General features: G+C 36.3%; 1 protein-coding gene across 1 annotated transcript in view; it reads right to left on the bottom strand.

Annotated features, from left to right (window-relative positions):
- LOC124366733 (elongation of very long chain fatty acids protein 4-like) overlaps window positions 1–15,944 on the bottom strand; it is a 61,051-nt gene that overhangs the window by 43,367 nt on the left and 1,740 nt on the right. The window contains exon 2 of the mRNA XM_046823344.1: window positions 14,614–14,728. Coding sequence (XP_046679300.1) covers window positions 14,614–14,677 — 64 coding nt within the window. The 5' untranslated portion in view covers window positions 14,678–14,728. The remainder of the gene's footprint in view (window positions 1–14,613; window positions 14,729–15,944) is intronic.

Raw genomic sequence — 15,944 nt, forward strand, 5'->3', positions numbered from 1 at the left:
TCGATATTATCGTTTCGATATATCCTATATTGATATCGATATAAGTTATCCGATATTATCGTGATATCGGAAGAAATATACAAATATCGGGGTTTTGATATCATACTGAATGAAAAGTTGTAATTATTTATTATTTTGGCTTCATTCGTTTTACGAAAGCAAAACTCAAACAACTTGCTTTGTTCAGTTGTTAAATGCAACGCCAGCAAAGAAATTAACTTTGCAGATTAAGTAAAAAGTAACCAGACGATGCTTGGTTCAGTTAAGCATATATAATATAGTTGCTTTTTAAAATGAAAGTGTTGTTCTTAAAACCCAGTTTAGATTCTTATAGATTTATATTGAAATTTAAAATTCTAATTTTTATTTATATTTTGGAAATTGTTTTTTAATAATTGTGCTTCAAATGATTCTTAGTTAGAAAATGTTAAATTGAATTATTTAAGGAATTTCTTTTTTTATCTATAAATAATGGTATTTTTTAATGTATTAAGTTGTACTTGTATTAAAACATTATTTTGGAAATGAACTCGTAAGTTGTATCTTTGATTATACTAGTTACACACTCTCATACAATCAAAGGTTGTATACACCAATTTAATCGTTCCCCTTTCCTTATTTATCGATATCGGTCGATATTAAGGATATCGATATTTGGATTCAATAATATCGGTGTATCGATATCCAAGCTTGATATCGATATCGATAACAAATATCGGAACTAGCCTCATATTGCAACAACCCTAGGTGCCAATACTGACAGCACTGTGGGGTTTTCGGTTTCTATCAGCTTTCTTTTCAAGCTTTGAATTTTATTCTGGACAACAAAAGCTAATTGAAAATCATTCCAGTCAAACAGCAGCATTAAATGGAGTTTTCATGAATTCCTGTGATTGTTTATACTATAGTCGTATTAAAATTATTATACGGCTATAAGGGAACGGACGGTTGTGCGCTGGTCTGTCAGGCTGGATGTTTCAACAGTTTACTTGCAAGATCGTTGTTTTTTCGGTCGAGAATAATTGTTTTGAGCCCCGTGATCTGTAAGTAAATATGTGTCAATCAATGTGGAAAATCCTATGACGGCCCACTTCAAAATCGTCACTTAACATCAACCCTAGCCAGTGCCGCATTTCCCTATAGGCCCACTAGGCCCAGGCCTAGGGCGCAAAATTTTATATATATATACTCTTGTAATTATCGTTTATCAAAATTACGTAATTAAGAAATTTACTGGATTTCTAATCAGAGTCCTCTGGGGGGGGGGGCGCTCTTTGGTCTGTAGGCCTAGGGGCGCCGAATTTGTAAATGCGGCCCTGACCCTAGCCTGCAGATTTCAGTTGTCATCACCTACTCAACATAAACATAACCTCGAACAAAGCAGAAAGTCCATATCCTGTTTCTACGCTCCATCCCAACTCTGTCGTTCCGTTCCTTCCTTACGTCAATAACAAGTCAAGACAGACAAAGAGTGAAGCTCTGCCCGAAAAAAGCCACAGCCTTTATGATATCGTCTACACGACTATTTGATATTACTATATAAAACTTAAAGAGGATTAATTAAAGCGGGACTTAGAAATTACAACTTACAAGCTATTCAGCATGGATTTAAGATCTAAAGCAAAGAAAAAAGAAATAACCATATGCCCACTATGTGATAGAATGGTTTTGGAGAGTGACGAGGGAGTTCTATGCGACGGCCCCTGTAGTGTTTGGTACCATAGATTGTGCATGGGGATGACGGCAGACCACTACTCCAAGATAAATAAACAGGCAATGAAGATCATTCAGGATAGGGACGTAGAAATACTACACTTAAAACGGAAAATCGAGAACTTTGAAAAAAATACAAGGAAGTGTGACGAAACCCCTGAAACCCTAATGAACGATCAAGGAGTTAGCAATTATCATGTACAGAAGCTGAACAACGTTTTGAAGGACTTGTCCGAATTGTCAAATGGGCAACAAATGATGGACCAAAGGTTATCTTTAATGGAAATAAAGCTAAGTTCGCTTATGGAAACTGATTTTGAGACTGCGCCCAAGTCACCCGCTCCCCAGATTCCTGATGATCCTTATTTTATTGTTAAACAAAAAAAATGTGTCAAGAGGATACCTCCTTGCACGGCTAAACTTCTTAAAGAAGGCGAAACCTTTGAGGTTTCTTCAACAACAACTTAGAAGAGTTCTTACGCATGCAGAAAACATCCAAAGCTGTAGAAGAAAACGGGAAGAAACGTTCAGAATTGTTAAACAGTCATGTAACGGAAAGATCTACCTCCGACATTGTTGAGGAATTCCATGAAAACGTGTCGGCACCAATACCTAGAGAAGAGTCAATGTTGAAAACTTCTTTTTTGGGGGAGGCTCTGACCATCAAAGAGAAGTGGAAACAGCGAGCCAAACGAGGCAGGCACTTCGTGAGCTCGGAAAGAAAGACGCATCAAATCTTATCATCTTTCACCAAAATACAGACAGAATCAGCAACAAGATAGAAAGACTCAACCACCTACTTGCATCGTTTTCACCTGATATAATAGTTGTCACTGAGCATGGTCAGGATGAGGAAACTATGAAGAACACTCAACTGGAGGAGTATAACCTTGTATCAGCTTTCTGTAGGCAAAACATTAACAAAGGTGGAGTAGCGATTTTCAAACATGTAAATAATGAAAATGAAATAAATTCACTAGAAATTGAACACCACAGCATCCCCTTGATAGTGGAAGTCTCTGCTGTAACCATCAGCCTAAGTAAGAGCAGATTCGTTTATATCCTTGGGGTTTATCGGCCACCACGAAAGAATAAAGCATCGATAACCCTTGCTCTTCAAACGCTGGAAAATACCTTGAAGCTCTGGACCTCCCCAAATGTTTCCATTGTAATCATCGGGGATTTTAACATAGATTGTCTGGACCCATCGACAGAAAAGAAGGAACTTGAAGATGTACTAGCGACCTTCAACATTCACAGACTACTCCTCCCACCAACCAGGATAACCAGTGTCTCGTCTTCCTCCATAAACATGTGCTGTGTCACCCAAGATCTCAGCGACATCGTCAAGGTCCGGGTCGTAAACGAAGGTATTTCAGACCACAGTGGTCAAATATGTGAGTTAGGGCTAACAATGGTTAGGACTGAACAACAAGTTCCAACAGTATGCCGAACCATCAACTCCAATAACTTAACAAATCTGAAGACTCTACTTGCGAACCAGGATTAGAGGGCCGTCCTAACAAGCGAAGACGTTGATGAGGCTTTTAATAGCTTTTTGTCAATCATCACGTTAACTCTTAATGCTTCCGGTCTAAGCGACTCAACCCTATTAAACATGTTTTCGACGAGGAAGCTGCTAAACTGAGAGATTCTTTCCTTCGGGCCCTTGATATTTATGTCCTAACAGGAAGCAATGAAGACAAGTGGACTGCTAATAATTTGAAGAAGACTTACGATCTAAAACTGAGATCATTGAGGCAAGAGACAACATCCAACTATATTTCCCAATCTAGCTGCAAATCTAAGGCAGTCTGGAGGGTCATAAATAGTGAAAGGTGGTCCAGGAGCCATGATCCCATGGTTACTGATTACGTGATGCTTCAGAATGGCACAAGGATAGATAATCCAGCTGAGCTCGCCAACGTATTTAATATCTACTTCACATCAATTGCTGAAGAAACCTTGAAGAGCAGTCAACAGGACAAGTCAGGAACTGTCAGACCTAGCATGCCCACCATTGCTTTCCCAATGACAGAGCTGGAACCAACGACCGAGAGTGAACTTCGGAGGATCGTCGGTGCAATGAAGAGCAAGACCTCATCAGGACTTGACGAGTACTCTTCTAAGATCGTCAAAACCTGTCTACACGAACTGATGGTGCCTTTGTTTCACATAATAAACCTCAGCCTTGTCGGTGGTCGCTTTCCCAGTAGACTGAAAACCGCCAAAGTAATTCCTTTGCACAAGAAAGGAAACAGGCACGAGCTTGGGAGTTTCAGACCAATCTCCCTGGTGTCTACCTTTTCCAAGATCATCGAGAAGGTCGCTGTGGCCAGGATTGAAGATCACCTGAAGAAAAACAACATCGACTTAGAGAACCAACACGGCTTTCGTAAGAAGAGGTCAACGATGACAGCTCTGGTTGAGTTGGTGGAGAGCATCCTTGAACACCTTGAGGATGGTGATGATATTGTCAGCATCTACCTTTACTTAAGTAAAGCCTTTTATTGTCTCAGTCACGATCTCATTCTGCGCAAACTGTAAACCTTGGATTTAAAAACGTGGCTTTGTCCTGGTTTGAAAGTTACCTGCGGGGTCGGGACCAACTCGTTGAACTGAGGCAGAAGATCAATGGAACACTTACGGCTGTCAGATCATCTTTACTCCCAGTGACCAGGGGCGTGCCTCAGGGATCCGTCCTTGGCCCGGTCATCTTCATACTTTTCACCTTAGACCTTCCGGCGCACATAGAGAACTTTGCCAAAACGATCATGTATGCCGATGACACGGTATTGGTGGCAGCCAACAGAAATGTCGAAGAGCTAGAATTGAGGTCATTCATATCCCTCGAGCTTGCCGTCGAATACTGTTCTGGAAATGATCTAGTGTTCAATGAAGGTAAAACCAGACAGCTCATAATGGGCAAGAATAAAGAAGAAGTTGCTGGAATCCCTAACATCGATTCTGTTCAAGCCATTAAACATTTAGGGATTACACTGGATGTCAATCTTAAGTGGGATGAGCACGTCGAGGTCCTCTGCAGGAAGCTGAGCAGTAGTATTTATGCCCTGAGACGCATTAAAGCTGTCAGCACAACAGAGGCGGTTAAAACTGCCTACTCGGCTCTTCTGGACAGCCACATAAAGTATGGCATAGTGCTCTGGGGTGCCACAACACAACGCAATTTGCAGCGGGTTTTAGTGCTGCAGAAAAAGGCTGTGCGTGTGATGGCTGACTTGGGGTGGAGGGTGAGTTGCAGGCGGGCGTTTGTTGAGTGGGAAATTCTTACTGTAATAAATGCCTACATTCTACAACAGCCTGCAGAATCAGTCCACCAAGAAATGAAGACCTCCACCAACACTACACTCGTCGTGCCCGTGACTTCAACCTACCAACGCATCACAGCAGAAGATTTGAAGGCAAGCCCTCTTACATTGGCGCCAAACTGTTTAACCATCTGCCAGAGAATATTAAGATGTCCAACCCTGAGAAGCTGAAGGCGGTGCTACACCATTGGCTCCTGAACAACCCCTTCTACAGTGTGGAAGAGTACCTGGACTGGCACAACCGTAACTCCTAACTGTGAACTTTTTTTTAATTTTTTAACTGTAAAACTGTATGTCTTTTTATCAGTTTGAAAAAAAGTTTTGTTTGACGCCATTTCAATCTTGAAGATTGTCAATAAAGATCTCTCTCTCTCTCTCTCTCTCTCTCTCTCTCTCTCTCTCTCTCTCTCTCTCTCTCCTCTCTCTCTCTCTCTCTCTCTCTCTCTCTCTCTCTCCTCTCTCTCTCTCTCTCTCTCTCTCTCTCTCTCTCTCTCTCTCTCTCTCTCTCTCTCTCTCTCTCTCTCTCTCTCTCTCTCTCTCTCTCTCTCTCTCTCTCTCTCTCTCTCTCTTCTCTCTCTCTCTCCTCTCTCTCTCTCTCTCTCTCTCTCATCTCTCTCTCTCTCTCTCTCTCTCTCTCTCTCTCTCTCTCCTCTCTCTCTCTCTCTCTCTCTCTCTCCTCTCTCTCTCTCTCTCTCTCTCTCCTCTCTCTCTCTCTCTCTCTCTCTCTCTCTCTCTCTCCTCTCTCTCTCTCTCTCTCTCTCTCTCTCTCTCCTCTCTCTCTCTCTCTCTGGTATATCACAGGAAAATGTTAATTTGCGCAAGACAGTGAGAGAATTGACTACTAAGTTGAATGAACTTGAACAAACTAGTCGAGAGAAAGTTTTAGAGATTCACGGAGTGCCATCAGAGAAAAATGAAAATGTTCTGGAGATTATCGGAAAGGTTGCAGAGAAGATAGGATTTGATTTTGATGCTAATCAAATTGATAATTGTTATAGATATAAAACGTCAAGAAACGATGAAACGAAGCCAGGTGGGATATTTGTCAAGTTTGTCCGGAAACGAGATATGAAGCAGTTTATGTTGAAAAGAAGGGAGAAAAGGAACCTAAATTCAAGGGACCTTGGTTTTATGGGTGGAGAAGCTTCAGTCATATATGTCAACTACAGCCTGACTATGGAAAAACGTAAACTTCTGAACGATGCCCGCAAGCTGCGCCGAGACAAGCAGTACACCTACATATGGGTCGACGAGGGGCGCATCTTCATGAGAAAGAACCAGGGAGATCGTGCAGTGCTGATAAACAATCATGAAGATCTCGACAGACTACTGTGAAATTTGTGTTTCAGCGATGTGAGAGTTATCTGTCTTTGTGTGTTTTTTATTCGTTATGTAATTGTATTATTGTATTTGTTTATAAAATGTTTGCTGTTCGTATACTTTCAAATGGAAAATGTTGATATAATGTTTAACCTTTCAAGGGGTTTTGGGTATTGTATCTTTTTTTTTGTATATTATTAAATGTTAGCAAATAATGAATCTGGCAGATTGGAAAGACATAACAATATTGAAAGGAGCTCTAATAAGTTTATGAAAATTGCTCATGTAAATGTTGAAAATATAAAAGTCCATAGAGAGAGTTTTATAAGAATATTTCAGGAAAATTCCTGTGATGTTATTGCAGTAACGGAAACTTTTTTGAAGCCTGAAATTTCTTCACTTCCTTTTCAGTTGAGTGACTATTCACTGATTAGGCATGATAGAGAGGGTAAGGAAGGTGGCGGTGTATGTAGCGGTGTATTTAAAGTTAGGCCTAAAGTTTTCAGTCCTAGCAAAGTCGCCTCCTTTATACTGTAAGAAACCGGAATTTTTAATATTAGAAGTTTGTTCTGGCTGGAAATTGCTTTTGTGTATAGTTTATAGACCGCCGAAAGCGGGCCATATTGTTGAGTTCTTTAATGTTCTATCTAACCTCTTGCCCGTGTATAGTAATGTTGTTATTTTAGGAGACTTTAATATAGATTTAAGTGCTAATAGAGTGTTTCATGATAAAACAGAATTTTTAAATATCATTAATAATTTGGGTTTAAGTCTATTACCATTGGAGCCAACCTATCACTTGCCTAATTCTGACACTCTCTTGGATTTAATTATATGTAAGGATATTATTAGAGTTAGAAGTTATGGGCAAGTCTCAGTGTCCGGAATTTCATATCATGACTTGATTTACTTAGAATTAGATTTAAGGTTAAGATTAAGAAAGAATAAGGAATATATTACTATTAGAGATTTTAAACATGTTGATAGAATTAAACTCAAAACCGAATGTACTTCTGTTAGCTGGGAAGATGTATATAATAGAGATAATATTGATGATAAGGTGGATATAATGTGTAGTAAATTGTTAGAGTTGTTTAATAATAATGTTACTGAGAGGCAAATTTATACAAAGAAAAACCCATGCCCATGGGTTGACGGCGAAATTAAAGAACTAATGAAACAAAGAGATAGATTGTATAAACGTTATATTAGAATAAGAGACCATGATTTATTTGTTAGATATAAAAGTTTACGTAATAAAATAAAAAGATTAGTCAGGGATTCAAGAAATAGATATTTTGAAAGACATTTCAACTCTGATTTGTCTAACAAAGCACTGTGGAAGGTAGTTAAAGATCAAGGAGTGGGAAAAGAGTCAAAAAAACGTTCTGATCCTGTTGTTCCTCTAAATGACTTGAATTCTTTCTTCTGTGGTGTTAATAATAATATTAATGAGGAATTATATGAGTATTATGAAAATTTAGCTTTTGTTAATAGATTTAATGATCGTTTTAGTTTTAGTTTTAAGGAAGTAAACTGTGACTTAATTTATAAGGTTATTTTACAAATTTCGTCTAACGCAGTGGGAGATGATGGAATTCATTTAAAGTTTTTATTATTGATTTTTGATGATATAAAGTGTGTTTTGTGTCACATTGTTAATTTTTCTCTGTTAAATAGTGTTTACCCTAAACAATGGAAAAAGGCCTTGATATTACCACTCCCTAAAGTTGCGAACCCGAGTGAGTGCAAACACTATAGAGCGATAAATATTTTATGTGTTTTGGGTAAAGTAACTGATAAAATAGCCTATCAACAAATATGTAACTTTGTTAGTAATAATAATATTTTATATAAGTATCAATCAGGGTATAGGACTAACTTCAGTACACAAACGGCTCTAGTTCGTATAACTGATGATGTGAGGCGTGCAATAGACACTCGCCAATTAACTGTAATGGTACTGCTAGATTTCACACGTGCTTTTGATTGTGTTCAACATAGGCTATTACTGTCTATTCTTAAATCTTATAGTTTTAGTGAAAGTGCTATTATGTGGTTTAATTCTTATTTAACGGATAGAATGCAAAGAGTGAAAGCAGGTAGTGGATTATTGTCGGATTGGAAGCACAATCCGTTAGGAGTACCACAGGGATCGACTTTGTCTGCTTTGTTGTTTAGCTTGTATATAAATAGAATTTGTGAGTCACTTGTTTTTAGTAAATCCATGTTGTACGCGGATGATCTGCAATTATATATCCATACTAATGTAAAAGATTTAAATAACTCAATTAACTATATAAATGCAGATTTAGATACACTTTTTAAATGGTGCCACAATCATGGATTGAGTTTAAACATCAGTAAATGCAAACCAATTATCTTAGGAAGTAGAAGGTTGTTAAATACAGTAGATTTTAATTTAGTGGAACCTGTAATTATAGATGGTAATGTGTTAGAGTATCAAAGTATGGTTCAGAATTTAGGTTTAAGAATTGATAACACTTTATCTTGGACAGAGCAAGTTAACTACATACATAAGCGAGTATTTCAGTGTTTGCATCAATTTAGAGGATTGTGCTTTAGTCCTTCAGTGAATATTAAGAAATTATTGATATCAACTCTTGTTCAAACCGTTGTTTGACTATGCTAGTGTAGCCTTCTGTGATTTGAATAGTGAGTTGATAGCAAAGTTACAAAGGGCACAGAATGCGTGTATTAGATTTATTTTCAATTTACGGTTGGACGATCATGTTACTCAGTATTTTAGAGATTTAGGTTGGTTAAAGGTTAAAGAACGAATTGAGTATAATATTCTCGCTTTGGCTTTTAAGGCCTTGACATATAAAGAACCTCAATATTTGTATGAAAAGTATACGTTTATGAACAATGTACACCTTAGAGAGACACGTTTTGGTAGTGAAACCTTGCAGTTTCCAATTCACAGAACCGTGATATATAGTAAATCTTTTCATGTGCAGTCAGTCAGATTATTAAATGCTGTTGATATTGAAACTAAAAGTGCAGAAAACCCTAAGGCTTTTTTGAGAGGAGTTAAAAGTCAACTATTAGAAAGGTATTTGTAACTTTTAGAGAGAAAAAAATGTGGATGTACAAGCATATTTAACATGTCAACATACAGTAGTTGTAATGCAAATGTAGAATATAAATTGAGAGGAATTTAATTCAGAACTTATAACCGTAATTCATGTCGCTGTGAATCAGAATAATGATATGGAAAAATATGTATATGTATATATATTTATGTATATGTGTATATATATAATTGTGTTTTTGAGTAATAAAATGTAGAATAAAATATAATGATAGTAGAATCGTTTTGTGTGTAAAACGGATGTTTTCTTTTTCGAAATATAAATTAGTGTTAATAGTAAGTAAATAGTATGATAAGACAAAATAAAATGTATATTAATGTAAAAGGGCCATAACTCATGTATTTGTTGTAAATGTGTATTTTATGCCTGTCATGGTGGTGGATTGGACCATTGGTCTAAACCATGGCAGGGGAAATAAACAAATTATCAAATTATCAAATTATCTCTCTCTCTCTCTCTCTCTCTCTCTCTCTCTCTCTCTCTCTCTCTCTCTCTCTCTCTCTCCTCTCTCTCTCTCTCTCTCTCTCTCTCTCTCTCTCTCTCTCTCTCTCTCTCTCTCCTCCTCTCTCTCTCTCTCTCTCTCTCTCTCTCTCTCTCTCTCTCTCTTCTCTCTCTCTCTCTCTCTCTCTCTCTCTCTCTCTCTCTCTCTCTCTCTCTCTCTCTCTCTCTCTCTCTCTCTCTCTCTCTCTCCTCTCTCTCTCTCTCTCCTCTCTCTCTCTCTCTCTCTCTCTCTCTCTCATCTCTCTCTCTCTCTCTCTCTCTCTCTCTCTCTCTCTCTCTCTCTCTCTCTCTCTCTCTCTCTCTCTCTCTCCTCTCTCTCTCTCTCTCTCTCTCTTCTCTCTCTCTCTCTCTCTCTCTCTCTCTCTCCTCTCTCTCTCTCTCTCTCTCTCTCTCTCTCTCTCTCTCTCTCTCTCTCTCTCTCTCTCTCTCTCTCTCTCTCTCTCTCTCTCTCTCTCTCTCTCTCTCTCTCTCTCTCTCTCTCTCTCTCTCTCTCTCCTCTCTCTCTCTCTCTCTCTCTCTCTCTCTCTCTTCTCTCTCTCTCTCTCTCTCTCTCTCTCCTCTCTCTCTCTCTCTCTCTCTCTCTCTCTCTCTCTCTAAAAAGAATACGAATATGAAGATTTAGAAACAAACTTGTTTAAATTTATTTTCATTTTGTAATTTATTATTATATTAAATTTATAATTGGATATATAATTAAACTTTTTAAATTCCCAACTACAATTATATCTGTTGAACTGTTGTACCTGTGTAAAGAATCTTTCATGTTATAACAATTGGAAACTGAAGTTTATTTAATTATCATTATTATCACTAATTATTTAAAATTCTGAAAATTAATTATTCCTGATTTCAAGTTAATAAATAATACCTTTTGAATTTGAGCCTTTAGTTAGCGTACTCATTATACATCTAATTAATTTAAATTTCATTTTTTGATGCTCGTTAGATTAATCCAACTAACTCGATCTTGGTTATCCAGTATGTATATGTATGATATATCTATTTTGCTTATAAACAACTGGAAGTGGATCACTTTACTCCTTGCAGATGGTTACAGTCTGCCGCTTGTTATACTCAGGCAGCTGCTGAACCAAAATTTAATTGGTATCAAAACTGTAGATCTAATAAATACTCAAATTAAATTTAACGTATATTCAAATCGTATATCTAATGGCTATCTAAACTTGATATTTGACAGATATCTAAACTGAACATCCTAATTAAATCTGAATTGGATAATTTGGATATACTAGATATGTCCTACATTTAAATGACAACATTTTAAAATTAATATTATTTTTTAATGGTGATTTAAATATAAACTTAGTATATCATTACAAATTCTCCACCTATTTTCAACATTGTCTTATTATAAATTTTAATAATTTTAAATATTATATACATATCATAACTATACGAGTAATGGTAAATGTTTATAACGTGACAATACTATGTTATGTGTTTGTATTGTATTTCGTACTTTTGTACTGTTGTAAGTGTACAAAGTTTTAAAACTTTCTATCCGTATATAAATACCATAATAGAAATGTTCCCAATTTGTAAAAGAATGTACATTGTAGTTTGGAAATATCTAAAGGAATATATATTCCTCCTCGAGACAACAAGGCAAATTCAACTGTGACAATGAAAATATCTTAAACCGGAAGTATTTACAAGGTCTGAAAGTAAACACTTTTTGACGAAGTATGTTTCCGCGACCTACGTGTTTATTTTTTAAACGGGGTGACAAGGCAAACTACTAAATACATTCATTTGAACCAGAAATACACCTACAAAACATGACACAATAATTGCAATTTTTGCAATGTTAACAGTGAATACTGAAGTTATATGTAGAACACTACTGATGTATGGCTATTTACGTTTGCAAAATATGAGCACCTTATTACAACATAAGTTAAGTGTTTATACTAAGTAGGTTATGAGATTTCGATTTTGAAAACTGTACGTGATGCCGTAGTTAACAGCTACTATATAACATACACAGTAATATATGATGATAGGTTTAATTAGAATACCCTTTATATGACGAAAAGCCCACAAACCGTTAAGTTCGTCACAGCTACTTTATAAGATTATATCCCATTCTTAGTTTTGGATACAACTAAAGAGAACAAGAATAAAATTCCTAAATCAGTATATTTTTTTACATCATAATCTTTAAACTGGAAATTCAAGAAGTGTTGTCGAATATTAAAGTTATTACAAAATCCTATTTTATAAGAATAGGCCTATATTGTTTTTCTTTCACGATCTGAATATGCCGCAGTCCCACACAGACAATAAGATTCCATTTAAATTAAATTCGATGCCTTACTTATGTAAAGAACCAAATATGTTCCCCACGGTGGAATGTAGGGTATCAGTCGCAGGAGCACCGTGCCAGAATGAGATCACTGTCCTGAGTAGTGTGTCAGTCTGTCAGTGGGCTAGTTACTTGAATGGACGGTGACCGTGTATTGTTGATACAAGCCTCTGGTCACCAGTAGGCCTTTCTCAACAACAGACATCTAGCTCTCCTATGTAACCCTATAGAAATGGAGGCTGAGGTAGACAAGCGATCATCCTAACGATTAAGTAGGTTTACTAAATTTTAGAGGCGAGTTATGTTTCCAACACGACGAGTCAAAAAACATGTAAGAACGTCACCTCAGGTGAAGCCAGGCTTGGGTTTTCCGTGTTGTTGTTCACGAACACGGTGTCAAAATAAAATTAATGGTGGTTTGACGATCCTAACGCTCGTGATATTTTGGTTTCCAGATACTTATAAGATTTCATTCAAAAAATATACATTAAGGTATAGCTAATAGCTTGAATTGTAAATACAAGACATGCAGAATATCCGGTGGACATAGATTGACTGAGTTGGAAAATTACAGTTATACACATTGGCGATATATACGATTTCAGATTGAATTTCCTCCGCTAGTTTTATTTTGTCTATAATATTACGACTGGAATTCAGCGTTAGCAATCACATATAATCATGTAAACAACATGTTTATGTAGACAAGGATTACTGTAAGTTTCATATTTTGTATGTGACCTCGATAGTCTCGCAACGATGAACTATCAATGTCAGGTGATCGATGATCAAATACAATCCCGCCGTTCCAGTTATCTCAATTCGGAGATGGAGTCATGCGGATGAGATCATTTACACATTAGAACAGTGTTTGTTCCACGCGAGGTATTATCGATCGATTTTAACTTTTATTGAGTTTTCTTGGTGAATGAATGTTATTAAGTGCTTAAATTACGCTGTCTTGTCAGTTATTACATGCAATTCTTCATCCTTTTCTTAGGTTATACCGGACTGTGCAAAACTTTCAGAACAATCTAGCTCGTTTTATACGTATATTTTGTAACAGAAAATGTGCTTTATTGTTTTACTTGACTTATGCAAGAACTTCGACCGCTAGGCTGTAAAAACATCTGCTTAGATCTGAGATCGCTGTCCACACTTGGAGTCATGGAAAACTCCGTATAACTTAACCTGTTCCCCCACCGATTCCTGTCCGGAATAGACCAATTCTGATCCATAACGCTTGGATAATGCACGATTATAACTAATGACTTCCAGGAAGGTCTCTTTTCAGTTTTAACAGGAGACATGAAGACCGTAAACGTTCGTGACTAATCATCACGCTCTCAAAGATTTTTTGAAAGCCTTTTAAGAAGAATTTCTGTACCTCATGGTGACTAAAATCCATACAAAATTCTCATTCAAGCCTTTTATTCGATTTAAAATACAAAAATTGTCAGATAAGACAATTTGGAGTTGTGTTAATAACACAGATACAAATAATCTTACATTAGTTAGCGTTCCAGCTTATCACCACAGGGGCCTAGGTTCGAATCCTGGTTTTGTCACGACATTACACAACGCATTATCTGAGCATAGCCAAAAGTAACGTAATAAACGGTTCCTGGCTATCTCTCTCCAGATAAAAGGAACATATGTAATAATAATTTGATTGAAATCCTGGCACATGATGTGGACAATATCAGTGATACAATACAATAATGCCTAACTAAAAAAAAGAACAACAACGACAACCAAAACACAAATACCACTACTTTTGCTTTTTATTTACACTTTTTGTAGACTTCTTGTGAACAAAACCTTTTTAAAATCGTCCCATTTCTTATTTTCAAATATTATTCGTATGTACGCGTACGACTTATTTCAATAATGTTTCAACTGATCCAATGAATACATTTATTTTAGAACCACGGGACACAAAAAAGACACAGTGGGTTGGTGTTGTACACAGACAATAAACATGTTTTAATGTAGTACGTACGAGTTTGTAAATAGTCCCTACAAATCTTGGAGGGTCAAGTCACCAGTAATAGGGAAAGTTTAAGTCTGAAATAAATTAGTTAAGATATCAGAAGAGTTTAGAAAAAATTCCAAAAAATTAATCAACGATTAAATGAATACAAAAATATATAATAATGCGTTCTCTTCCAAGATCAAAAAATCATTAATTAATAATCAAAACCTATCCTGTAGGAATAAATAGATTATTTACAACAAATTAAAACTTTAAATTTCTGTAGAACTAATTAGCTTTCATCTACCAATAACAGTGGACAAATGCACTAACCTCTAACATAGCTGGTATTGTACCCTGCGGCTGCCATGACGTCACGATGTAGTTCTGCAGACATGTGATCTGGCACCGGCACAGCTCGTGTTATCTCCAATGACACCCACCACAGCTGATAACAGAGATAAGAGTGATAACGGTTACTTCACCCACATTTACAGCTTATTGAAGTTGTGGTTATTCCCTGAACTATTGGAAGATTCCACGAGTTAGTACAAGTACGTATTTGATAGTGAATGCGTTACTTAACATCATAGATAAAACATACACTTACTACTAGATTCTAGGATATAATGATTAAACATTTCTTTTTTTAATTCAAAGGCATAGAGTTTTTATTAATGCGATGCCCTGTGTGGCCAGTAACCTACAACATAAAATTGGAACCGAGCTAAAATCTGACTACAATACGAAAGAAATAAAATTAATGCCTCATTGAAAAATAAACGAGATTCTAGCAGTTTAGGATCATCCAAATTCTTAGTATAGTAGTGCGTGTGTTGACTGAACAGTGTTGTGAGTGCACCATCAGATTAAGAGACTTTGCTAAAAAAAAATGGCACCCTATGTAAGAAATTGTTTTGAGATTGGTGGAGTGGTTTTGTAATTATTTAGCTCCTTTGAAGTCGGATTATGATGTTCATTTAATGCTGTAACGTATTGAAGTCAGGTTTACTGTATCACGTGGTGTTCGATGACATTGAAATAAATGTGTTATTAATCAATTGGAAATAAATGTTTTGATAATTAATTTCGTTCATCAGACTAGCAATGATCAATAATTTGTGTCAACGTACGGTGAACTAAATACTATCTTTAAAACATGTTAAGATTAAATTAAAATTTTATTTATTTTGATGTTATCATAACAGATTCAGTAAAGTTACGTAGTGTAAAAATTTGTAATCGGGTCAATACTTCTCCCCCTCCACAACAATTCTTGTATTCATAGCCTTTTAAAATACTTTACTGTTTACAAAAATATAGTAACCATTCCAAGAGGAACTGCAGGCTTCTTAAGTCGTCACTGTGGACATCTTAAAATAAGGCATTCAGAAAAAACAGTTAAATGAAGATATGAACGTTTTACAAAAGGTGTATAAAATATACTGAAGGGGGTTGCGTGATTTTTTATTTAAAACGTTATGTCCTTAATATAATCGTATACATGCCGTAAAATATTTATTTATCTAATCTTCATCCTGTTTTCCTTGGGCCTATATATGACTGTCCAAAAATACCACTTTAAACACTTTTTAATACTTAACGGATTAACAAAATCCGTTCATTGAAATCTGGGACAACGTAAAATACATTACATTAAGTTT

The sequence above is a fragment of the Homalodisca vitripennis genome, chromosome 1 (assembly GCF_021130785.1).
Source record: "Homalodisca vitripennis isolate AUS2020 chromosome 1, UT_GWSS_2.1, whole genome shotgun sequence".
Taxonomy (NCBI): domain Eukaryota; kingdom Metazoa; phylum Arthropoda; class Insecta; order Hemiptera; family Cicadellidae; genus Homalodisca; species Homalodisca vitripennis.